Source organism: Enhydra lutris, unplaced genomic scaffold (assembly GCF_002288905.1).
Source record: "Enhydra lutris kenyoni isolate GAN:26980312 unplaced genomic scaffold, ASM228890v2 scaffoldscaffold22, whole genome shotgun sequence".
NCBI lineage: Eukaryota > Metazoa > Chordata > Mammalia > Carnivora > Mustelidae > Enhydra > Enhydra lutris.
Genome location: NW_019154106.1, coordinates 33,544,955 through 33,557,132, shown reverse-complemented (window position 1 = coordinate 33,557,132; position 12,178 = coordinate 33,544,955). Strand labels below are relative to the sequence as shown.

Sequence of the window (12,178 nt, the reverse complement as noted above, 5' to 3'; positions counted from 1 at the left end):
TTTTTTCTGTAGTTATATTTTATGAAAGTCAAAACAAAATATAGGAATTCAAAGGTTCACTCAATAGTAACTACCATACATTATGCTTTTTACCTTATGTAAAAGTTATTTTATACAGAGCTTTCAGAAACACATTTATTGTATAAGTTATACCAATTTTTTTTTCAAATCCAAATAATAGAACATAATACAAATTTATTTTAAATAAACTTTAGAATCAGGATTAACTTGGTAAATGAAGTCATCTATTGAAAAAGTGTTAAATCCATTTGGGGCTTATTTCCTTGCCTCAAACCAAAGAATTAAAGTAGAAGCAAACTATCTGCTGATATTTTTAGAAACTAAGTCCAGGTACAAATTAGTTTGGAAGTTTTTGAAAATTAATGAGCAGGCAAATTGGTTTTCTCCGCTATTTAACCATTACAGAACTACAACAACCACTGAAGAAACACTATTAGTGGAATTCTGGACAATAGAAAGTATAAAACACCAGACTGTTAGGAGAGACAACAAAATTTAAGTTAGAAAATTCATAAACATACATTTATTCAGGAAATACAATTACCAGAGTCCTGGATATTTCAGTGATCATTCCACATTATAAAATATTCATAACATGTATTCTTTTAAGTCTACACCAAGTCATGCTGACATTCTTTTCAGAGAAGCCATAGCCATTTCTTCTATTAAATGCTATAATATTCATTTAAATTGTAAACAAAGTACTTGAGCCAAACTACTTAAGTACTTGAGAAAAATAACTAAAAAATTTAGTAGAGGAAGACAACGATTTTTTAAAAACACATCTGAATCACCAAACCCCAAAGAACCAGGCCATTATAATCTAGTATACTAACAGATAAAGCGGCCATATGAAGACAGCACATAATTATCAATGACAGTATTTCTCACCTGCAGTTTTTAAACATGCTTTCTCAACTAATAAACATTTATTTTTGTTAAGGTTTAAAGGCAAAAGGGGCAGAAAGATGACAGACATTAAAATTTTAAACTACTGGCAGATTTAAAAAAAAGATAAAAAATAAACTGTAATTACTTCCCAAATAAGGAATGCCAAGTATCTTTTATTCTTAAAGAAATTACTAAGGAAGATACTCAATTACTACATTTGCAGCTACTTAAAGGTAGCCGTAATTTGAGTTATTCTACTCTGATACTTCCAAACAGAATCCAGTGTAATTAGAGCATTTTATAAAGGGGAAAACAAGTAGTTCTCTACCCTAGATGTCCTTTAGAACTGCCTGGGAAGTTTAAAAAATTAAGTATCTGGCTGCACCCTCGAAGATTCTGAACTTACTTGGTATGGAATGGGACTCCTGTAATGCTACTTCTTAAAAGCTCTGCAGGGTGTTCTAATGTGCAGCGAGAACCACTGAATGGTTGAGAACCACTGAATCCACCCCTTTTGAAATACCAAGAAAATAGATGGAAATTGGGTAGTTTATAATTTACAAATAAGAAAACTTATTATATAATGTGCCTAGTTACGTTCATGAATCATACATTTATTTATAAGATGACAACTCCCTTCATTCCCTCACTATATACTAGACCACTACTGTACATCTTTGCCACTGAATGACTGTATTTTTCTATGGTCAAGATTTAAAATTCCGGGATACACTGTGAAAACTGCATTAACAAAAACAAACTACTGCTACTCATGCTCAACAGGAGCAAGCAAAACTACTATATTTGGCTCCTTTAAGCTATCTTTATTTTAAGAATTATAAATAAGTGCCAACCCACACAATGAACAGATTGTGGATTACTGTAGAAGGAAAAAAAATAGCTTACTCAACTTACTAAGTTTCAACACCAAAAAAGATTGAACTTGGCTGAAAGTTCTGAAACAGCTGAGATACTGAACCAGGAAGCTATAATTTATAATGAAATGTTGACACACCCTTAAAAGCTACTACAGCTGTAGCTATACTAAAATAAGATTTTTCAGGATTTACTTACCCTGTAATGCAAGAATACGAGCATAATAATATTCCTGTTTTTATATGCACCAATATCTCTCTTTAATATGTAAAGCTCTACAACAAATACCTCTAATAATTTTACAATTAAATTAAAATAAGTCCATAATTCTACACTACTTTGGTCTCAACATTTTAAAAACATCAATTAATTTTGAAAATACACAATTTAACAACATGATCCTATCAATACAAGCACGTTTTGTAGTGGACTAAAGACACATTCAACCATGCAATCCAGTGTTCAATACCTAAAAGATAAATAACAATGCTGATTGACTTTTATTCTGAAAATCATTGAAAACTGGAATAATCTTTTAAGATTCACAGTGCTCACAAACATGCAGAAAAAGGTATACACTTCTATTCTTCCTGAAGGAATGTTACAAAATGCCCACTTTTTACACAGGGTCGGTAATTAGGATAAGTTCCTTATACATTTCAACCCATTATCTTCTTTTTAGCATCTGTCACTTTAAATTCTTAAAAACCATACAAACATTCCTATAAGTAGTGACTGAAAATGAATTTCAACTCTTAATTTCCACCTTGAAAAAGACCTCAGTCATAGTTCTTACACTAGTAGCTGCCTTTCAGTTAAAGAGTGACATCCAGTGGACAAATGAAAGTATCTCTCAGAATTCCCATCATTTGAATCAAAGATCACATCTCTGAATTCAACCATCTCAGTATGAATGAGTTCCTACTCATTTTGACTTAAGAGTCTGTAGATTCTTATGAATATATCGCCTCATAATTTCTATGTATCTTAAGTATATCCTTCTATCTTCTTCCTACTTAAAACCAATTCCTATGTTGAGCTAGTTAAGAGTGTGTAACTCTTGAGGCTAGTGAGGTTAAGAGTATTCGTTTTTTATTTTGCTTCTGCTATTTACCAGAACGAACTAATTGGCTCATCTCTAGGAATGGAAAAACCAAAATGTAAGAAATATATTTAAATAAAAATGAACAGCATTAAAAAAATTTGCAAAAGATGAAACCTGAACCTGTTTTTGCATTTGTAATTTAAGATATGTTGTTGCACATAAATAGATATAATCAGTAATGCCCACAACCAAATTATATCCTCTGGCCTCACTGCTCAAATATTATGAAATATATATTTTAGCAATGATTATTTCAGAGTTTAAAAACTTTTATAAATCAGTATAAATGAATATTCATTATGTTATGTTTAAATAAAAGTAAAAAACTTCTACTCTGCTGCGTTATGATTTACCACTGATTATATATATTATGCGTGTGTTCAAAGTACAAAATGCAGCAGTGGTGTTAACACTGATAGTGTAATGAACTGCTGTAGCTGAGACTGTTAACGTTTAATTTCTTGGAAAACCGTAAAGAAATTTTACAGGTTAAAAAAAGTAGAGTAAGCAAAAAAAGAATTGGAGAACAGTTATTTTTAAATAAGCAGCCAAATGAAGAAAACTTTTTTTTTCCTAAAAAAAGATTAAGAATGTAAAAGTACATTTTAATATTAAAAAAGCATTTTTAAAAATCTATAACAACTTTATGACAAAATCTGCATTTGAAAAAGGCCTGTAAAAACAGCAGGATAGAATTGCCCTCATCACCTTTCACTTTTTCTTGTCAGAAAAAAGTGTATGCATCTCTGGAACCACAAACAATGTTAAAATAGGTGTTTATAAAATGGCAAGGAGGATTTCGCAGGAAGTTTCTGTTTCTTTTTTACAATCATTGGCATTGCGGCCATCAGTAGGTCACAAGTAAAACTTTTCTAGCTAAAAGCAAAATGGAATATAAAGTTTTGAGTTGCATTAGGTCTGTTGCCTGCGTTTCGCTGATCTCATTTTTTCAAAGCGTGATTCCATTTCTTCCAGGACCTTGGGTGTATATCGTACAACTAATTTAACCTTTCCCTGAGCTGCTTTCAGCAGTTCTACAGCTTTTTCATGATGTTCTCCTTCAACGCTCTAGGAAAAAAATAGACATGAACACACATACAATTAATATTCAGGTTTTGTTAGGTAACTCAAAACACAAAATGTTTACAATACATATAAGTAAAAAAGTTTTAATGTATCATCTCAACACTACAAACCTATGAGATAATCTGGCTTTATCATTTTATTTTTTATTTTTTTTTTAAAGATTTTATTTATTTATTTGTCAGAGAGAGAGAGAGGGAGAGAGAGCAAGCACAGGCAGACAGAATGGCAGGCAGAGGCAGAGGGAGAAGCAGGCTCCCTGATGAGCAAGGAGCCCGATGTGGGACTTGATCCCAGGACGCTGGGATCATGACCTGAGCCGAAGGCAGCTGCTTAACCAACTGAGCCACCCAGGCGTCCCTGGCTTTATCATTTTAATCCATGTGAAATCTTCTGCTAAAATCGTATTGTTTGTAGTCCAGGAACTGGTTTTTAAGTTCCAAATAATTACTCCGAATACCAATTTATTTGCCCTATTATTTCACTAAGTCAGAAGTAAATTAAGCAAAGCTCTACTATAAGACTAAAACAAGGGCAGACTTTTATTAATTTAATGTACTTCCTTAACTACTAGAGAGCTTAATTACTTCATAAAAATCACACTAAACATTGCGAATTTACATTGGAAAAGCAGCAAAACACACTTAAAATGCCTTAAAAAGTATCTGTGTCCTAAAGAGTACTGCCCAGGATTCTCCTAAGGGATTTCTGAACTACAAAGCTTCTTTGGTTCTCCCCCACCCCCACCATCTTGTTTCTATAACTCAAATATACCCCCAAGTGGTTACAATGCATTACTACAAATAGAAATAAAATTCATCCATACCACTCCATTAACAGAAAGGAGTTGATCTCCTCGCTTGAGGCCCCCATGTCTATCAGCAATTCCACCTGGAATTATTCGAGATATATAGATTGGAGAGTTTTGTTCTTTGCCTCCCATAATATTGAATCCAAGGCCTTCTTCTGTTTTTGGTAGCTCAACAACTCGAGGATGAGAATGTCCTTCGCTGGCAGCAAATGCAGCCACAGTAGCCTCAAAGAAAATTTTACATATTTAAAAATGTGAACTTTATTTGTTTCAGTTCTTTTGTCTCTTTTTAATTTTCTTAAATTTTTTAAAGATTATATTTATTCATTTGACAGGAAGGTAGAGCGTGAGTACAAACAGGGGGAATGGCAGAGGGAGAAGCTCCCTGCCGACGGGGAGCCTGATTCGGGACTTGATCCCAGGACCCTGGGATCATGACCTGAGCCAAAGACAGATGCTCAACCGACTGAGCCACCCAGATGCCCCTTTTTGTCTCTTTTTTTATTTACTTTTGATGTCTGCATGCTCACAAATTCACCGGGAGTTAGGAGAAGATAAAACTGAGTGCATGGGGTTTTAGAGATGATGACTAGAAAGACACCCTGGGTCTATGTAGGCGGTATTAAGATTGATTAGGTCACTCAGCCACCCAGTGTCCAGAACTTTTGAGCAGCAACAGGCAAGCAGGCTTGCCTGGCTGATGAACACTGGAGCACTTTAACAGAAAACTCCTCCCCCAGCATGCCAGCAGCCTGAACTTTGGGCTCAAGAGCCTGGCTCCTTCAGGAGTTTTTGTACAAGCAACAACCTACATACATAATAACCTGTAAGGAGATAAGTGTTCTTTCACAGTCATTTGGGCTGCTGTAATATATAATAAATGACAAATTAAATAATTCACTGCTGAGAAAAAGATGGGTACATATAACGGTGAAATTTTTTGTTGCTTTAGTTAACTACCCAGTTACTACTAAAATCCCACAGAAGATGAAACAAAGTCACATCTTCTTTAAAACTTTCAAATTTAGACTAATCCACATTAATTCTAACACAAAGTTGAGATTTGCTTCGTTCTGCTTTTAAAGGTAATGAAGTAATCTGGTACCATTTTTCATGACAGATCAGGGTACATGAGCAAAAATGGGAAGGAGAAGAAGGAGGAAATCAAGATCTATTGAATATCACTAGGTTCCAAGTCTGAAAGAATCTGTTTTAGATAACAGAACTAAGGCCCAGAAATTCAGTAAGCCACGAAGGTCATAAAACTAAGGAATTTCAAGCCAAGTTTCTATACTTTTATAGCAAATGGTAGATATCTGATAGGCTTATTTTGAAAACTAACAGAGTATCTTTCAAGTCGCACCAAAATGTCTCAAATACAGAGACAAGACATTTTTTTACACCCTTCCAAACTATATCCACATGTTTAAGTGTTTATATTCAACAGAGAATCCAGTATTTCCTTTTATGGACCAGTAACTAACAAAGCAAAAGTACTTGCTAATGAGTAAATCTAATCTAAGTCACCTAATGCTGATATTTATTTTAACAAAACATGATAGACATTGAGGTCAGTGCTAGAAATATTGGAGGAAACCACTGGGACAGAAAAGCACATAAAACCTGCCATATGCAGCTCTGAGGAGGTAACCTACTAACAACATTACCCTGTATTTGCAGAGTTAAGGTAAAAGTGAAAAGCAAAGAGCAACCTGAAGGAGTACCCAGTTCTACCCTTTGCTGTTTGTGTGGTCTGAGAGCGCCGAATCCTAACCACTAGACCACCAGGGAAGACCCTTGTTTGTGTGGTCTGAGAAAAATAATCTAATCTAATGTTTCCTCACCGATAAAATCAGAATAATATATACCTCAGAGTTTTGATGAAAATTTACATAATATGTATATTATATATAACAACTGTGTATTACATGTGCATTATCATTTTTGTGCAAGTGTATTTTTAATGCATTATCTAAACTGTATGATAAAGTATTCCTTGCAAAGCCAATAAAAAATGTCTTATCTTTGTATGTGAGACAAGTTTAGTGTGGGAAAGATACTCTATGTTAGTTTTCAAAACAAGCCTTTCAAGTATCTAATAATTACATATTTTAAAACTTTCATTTATGATGAGTTCTCTCACTTTTACTAAATAACAACAACAACAACAAAAAAACACAAAAAAACTACCTTTGCAGTTGCATTAGCTCTCACTTCAGGACTGCTACTGATGTCCACAGTCTCGTAGACATGTTCATATACCTGTAAAACCCAACATCATCATGATTTAAAATCTCAGAATATACCACATTTTAGTTCTAAGTTAATTTATTAAGCATGTTCAGGTTTTAGGCAAAGTTATGCCATCTTGGTAAAATGTTTTTCTATTAAAAATTCCTAAAATGAAAAGGTACAAAATTCCAGTTATAAAATCAATATGGACATGAAAAGTACAGCATAGGGAATATAATCTTAGTATTGTAATAACATGTCTGGTGACAGATGATGACTACACTTATTATGGTGAACACTGAATAATGAACAGAATTGTTGAATCAACATGTTGTACACCTGAAATTCATGTAACATTATATGTTAGCCATACTTCAACAAAAATTTTTTTTCAAAAAATGAAGAGGGATAGATTCTAATATTTTTCTAAAGTTTGTTTTCTTCAGAACTTCTGAACCCAAATTTCACAGTATTATCTTATACCTAATTAACTCAAGCTTTTGGTAAATTTAATACCATTTACTTACCTCTCTTACAGCATTGCAGAATTCACTTTGAAGGACTCTTTGTAAAGCCTGAAGTTTCTGTGGTGGTACCTCTCCACTCCTTTGCAGTTTTTCTAGTAACTCAATTGCTCTACAAATATCTAGAGTTAAACAAACAAACACTGATAGATGATTTTCTCTGAAGATTCTTTAAATGCCTTGTAACAAGATTCAGTCCCCAAGGATTAACCAGAAAAATGTAGAATATGGAGAAAAAACAAAACGTAAGAGCATAAGTTTGTGTGTTTGGTGGGGGGAACGAGGGTTGTGAACACACATTAAGAGGGAGGGAATGCAAAATCTGAGAAAGCTTTTATGTAATTACGAACCTAATGTTGCACACACAAGATCTGAAAAACAGTATCTTTGAAAGATGGAGGAAAACTGAATATAAAATACTAAATGTCTCAGGAAAGGACAGGTGTTCAAATGTGACAGATACATGAACTGTATTGCTTCAAAATGCTGACAGTTCTTTCTGGAACTAGTTAGTCAATAAAAATTTATCTATCATTATTAGTCATCAAAGCACAGAGGAGTGCAAGGACTGTGTGCTAGTGAAATTCCTGTTCACTTCCTAAAGAAAACTATAATTTATAAGTGGATATGAGTCATTCAGTAACAGATGCAGTTAGTGGCAGGGACACAGTTAAAACAATGGTATAAAGGAACAAATTAACTGTGGTCTGCTTTCAGCTTATAATCATTAACACAGTATTTTAATTAAGATAGGCTCAATCAAATACATATGTTTACAAAATAGAAAAATAAAAAGTCTTGTCAATCTGGCCTCAATATTAGCTGTGTGATCTTGGGCAAGTTACTTAATGTCTGTGTCTCAGTGTTTCTGCTGTAAAATGGAAGTAACAGTACTTTCCTGTAAGACTTACCTGACAAAACAAAAAAAACAAAACAAAACAAAACAAAAAAAACAAAAAATGACTTACCTGACAAAACCAAAAAAATACATGTCTGACATGTAGCAAGCATAAATGTTAAGTTACCTGGATGTCAATTAATCACAAGAAATATTAAGGGGTTGTACACATTTACACAAATATATTAAGCATGTTAGGAAATTCTCATTGGGAAGTGTGAGAGTATTTTATGAAAATTAAGAAATGTTACAAGATTCAGTTATATTGGGGCTCCTGGGTGGCTCAGTCAGTTGAGCATCTGCCTTAGGCTCAGGTCATGATCTCTGGGTCTTGGGAAGAGCCTTGGGTCAGGTGCTGTACTCAGCAGGGAGTCTACCTCTCCCTTTCTCTTTGTCTCACCCCCCTCAACACTTGCCCCCGTGCTGTGCTCCCCCCTCTCTCAAATAAATAAGTAAAATCTTTTATAAGAAGACTCAGAGTCATGTTTAAAACACTATTAGTAACTGACTCTATTTTTTTTTTCTTAAATGTTTTTGTACCCCAGGGGGCTAGAGTACATATTACTTTATTATTCTTTGCCTCCTTCTGAAAGGAAAAAGCTCTAAACTTTGTACTATACCACAAGTCTGAAACTTTTTCCTTATAGAATTAATATGGCCTTCTTTGTGTATGCAACTGCAAAACTAGGAATAAATATAGTGAAAAAAGAAGTAGATTTTCAATTTCAGGTAATAAAAGCTTAAAATGATGTCAATCAAATGCAATGGAATCAGACTTTCCCCATTCTGATAACCCACCCCTAGGATGACTGGTGAATAGAGATTGTTGGCTAATGGATTCTTTTAATTTACAAAGTTATGATATGTAAGTTACATAAATATTTTGAATTAACAAAAAAATCTTTACTGAGCCTAAACTGTACCCAATACATACTTAAATGTATTCCACTGAATCATGTTTTGATTATTTAGAAGACACTCAGATCTTGATCATATGCATTAATTTTAAACTGTAGGACTGTTGGGAGTGTTTGCTAATAGTTTGTTAAACCGAGTTCTAATTAGAAAATAGGTGATGTAATCTTTCTTATCCTGCTAAATGGCAACCACTAGCAATTCATCCTACTAAGCTGCTGAGCATTCTATTATAGGACTGAAAAGAACTCTGAAAAAGGAAAAAAAGGAAAAAAAAAAAAAAGGCATGACTACCAAAACTAAATGCCAGAGGTGAAGTTTCACACTTTGTGCTGCACTTAAAAATACAAAAGACCGCCAACATGTTAGAATCCTGCAACTGGCTTTCAAAGAAAAACACCTACTCCTCTGTTCACAAGGAACAGAGTTGTTCCCACCTTCAAAGCACAGTGCCCTTGTGCTCAAGAGGACGATGTCACAGTCTTAGGCCTAACTTAGTAAGTCTTCCCAGAGTAGCTACTCTTCTGTCAAAAATGATTCTTTAATGGTCTGGTGGGCAGGAGGGAAACAGTATCATTTATAAAGAGACTTACAAATAGTGAACACCATAAGGAATAAATAATGTTAAGTGAGCATCTGTGTGAAGGTATGAGGAAAGAGGTTTCTCTAAATACAGTAATTCCAAAAATATATTTCTTCTTGGGATAGAAGTTACTTAATATTCAGGGTGTAACTGCAAAAGTTAATTATTTCGAAGATATTTAGAATCGCCACCCTTTATTTTGTTTACTACTAGTACTCAAAATGTTTGTTTTTCGCTTACCAATAACTTCTAATACTGGTGTGTCAAAGACATGCTTGAAATAAAGGTCTGGGGAAGGAAAGAGTGGAATGCTGAAAATATGGAACAGGAGCCTGAAAGGAGCATAGCCATATACTGTCACTAGCTCTTCCGTATCTAATTACTCAGCAGAACAGATTTTACTCTCTTTGACAGTCTGCTTTAAAAAGCAAGCAACCAGCCAGTTACCAGTTTTAAGATCTGTAAAGAGGGAATAAGACTATACGCTTGGCATTTTACAACCTACCACTATTCCAACTAGTTATGTAACCTTCTTCCCAAGACCTAATCAGCAGGATGGTTTTTAAAGCACCTTCTCCGTACTTGGGAGGGGCACCAAAGCCAGGAAGTCGCCCAAAACAAACACAAGTGAGGCCGTGGTTAAAAATAAAGTCGGAGTTCGTGCGTAAATATGGATTCTGTGGTAAATGCGCTGTGTGTCCGGGATGTCTGCGATGTGTGAGTGAAGGCGGCGACACCGGACTTGTGCGTGCATAAATAAAGCCAGTGAGTGCAGCTGGTCCCAGCTGGGCTTGTGATGTTTGCTACTGGGCGCCCCGTCTGCCGTGCGCACCCAAGGAGCGCGTGTGCGGCATGTGTATGCGAACGCGGACAGGTGGTGTTTAACTGTACGGTGCCCCGGCATAGTCCATGTGAACAGAGCAGGGGTCTGAGTATCAATCAAGGGACCACAAGCGCCCTCCCAGGGGCCAGGCGCAGCGACTTCGGCGACAGGGACAGCCTGGATCCAGATCTCGAAACCTGGGTCGTCCCTCCTCCCCTCCGGCAATACGGCACTCTTTCACTCCCGCCGCCCACCTCGGTCTCGGCCTCGGCCGTACTCACCCCTCTCCAGCCGCACAGGTTCCCCCAACGCCGCCATCTTCTCCCTTTGCCTGCAGACCCACAGGAAATGACGACATAGGGTGCGGTGGAGAGGCGGGGCTTAGCGGGAGCTGGAAGGCGACGGATTGACAGTATCGCGAGACTAGGAGCGGAGGCTCTGAGGGTAGTGGGGGCGATATAGGAGCAGGGATCTTGGCGATGGTCTTACGCAGGTTATTAAGCGGTACCGAGGCTAGCTGATTCCCCAGTCTCCGAAGGTGAAGAAGCACCTTTCCTGACTCTTGCTGTCTGCCTCGGACTCAAGCCTTGTCCCACTAGCTTGAAACTTTTGGCTCCAAGTGAAGTCTGGCTTCTTGTCCTGGTTTGACCAGAAATAGCTGTATGAGTCTGGACTGCTTACTTAATCTCTTTTGGCCTCAGTTTCCCTGTCTGTGAGACGAAAGGGCCTATCTCGAAGCTCTTTTCCACTCTTAAACTTTGGGATTCGGTGACAACGTGTGTAACGGGATAAATTCTCTTTTTGTGGCAGCATCCCTTTAATTTTAAAAATCAAGTCACGAATCTTCCCTGCAAATCTGTTTGAGAGTAAGGATGGAAAGTACAAAAAAGCATGAAACACCTGGCGAGCAAGAGAACAAGGCACTTTGGTGCACCACAAAAGAACAATTAAAAAAAGCTGATCCCAAGTCTTACGTAAATGAAATATGAAGTAAATTTTCTTAATGCATTGCAGATTCTTAGGACCGCTTCTGAAAATTAATGAACCAAGGAAAAAAACCTAGTACTTAATTTAAATGGAATATTAATTTGCTCAATATTTAGATCACACTGACATTCATTTAAGCCATAGGCTCTGCTGTTACTGTGTTAGGTGCTTTCATATACAAGTTTTCAACACTTCATGATAGGATTGTTTTAACAACTTCCTGGTTATGTCCTGCCCACTCGTTCCATTCAAGTATAATGTTTTCTTTTAATCCATCATGAATGTCATCATTAGGCTCTTTTCCCCTTGAACCCTGATTTCTTCATTAAAGGTTTCTCTTCAGAAACTTTCAATGGTTCCTCCCTTAACCCCCATTTCCCATTTCTAAAGACTTGCATACTCTGACACTTAAAAGTTAACCATCTAATC

The 12,178-nt window shown here is 36.0% G+C and overlaps 1 protein-coding gene across 1 annotated transcript; it reads right to left on the bottom strand.

Moving 5' to 3' along the window:
- Positions 1-11,099, bottom strand: LOC111150111 (lin-7 homolog C, crumbs cell polarity complex component). Its single transcript, XM_022507465.1, has 5 exons — positions 11,044-11,099; positions 7,547-7,665; positions 6,978-7,049; positions 4,803-5,012; positions 1-3,961 (listed from the first exon to the last, which is right to left on the bottom strand). The coding sequence occupies exons 1-5, from the start codon at positions 11,078-11,080 to the stop codon at positions 3,806-3,808; spliced, it is 594 nt and encodes a 197-aa protein (XP_022363173.1). The 5' UTR covers positions 11,081-11,099; the 3' UTR covers positions 1-3,805.
- Positions 11,100-12,178: the final 1,079 nt, after the last annotated feature.

Bases quoted from the DNA above. Each gene is read 5' to 3' on its own strand.
- LOC111150111 (XM_022507465.1), bottom strand. From the start codon at position 11,080: ATGGCGGCGTTGGGGGAACCTGTGCGGCTGGAGAGGG. The intron at 7,666-11,043 runs GTGAGTACGGCC...GTTTAACTCTAG, and splicing joins ACCTGTGCGGCTGGAGAGGG to ATATTTGTAGAGCAATTGAG. The intron at 5,013-6,977 runs GTAGTTTTTTTG...ATTTTCTTTGAG, and splicing joins GAGCTAATGCAACTGCAAAG to GCTACTGTGGCTGCATTTGC.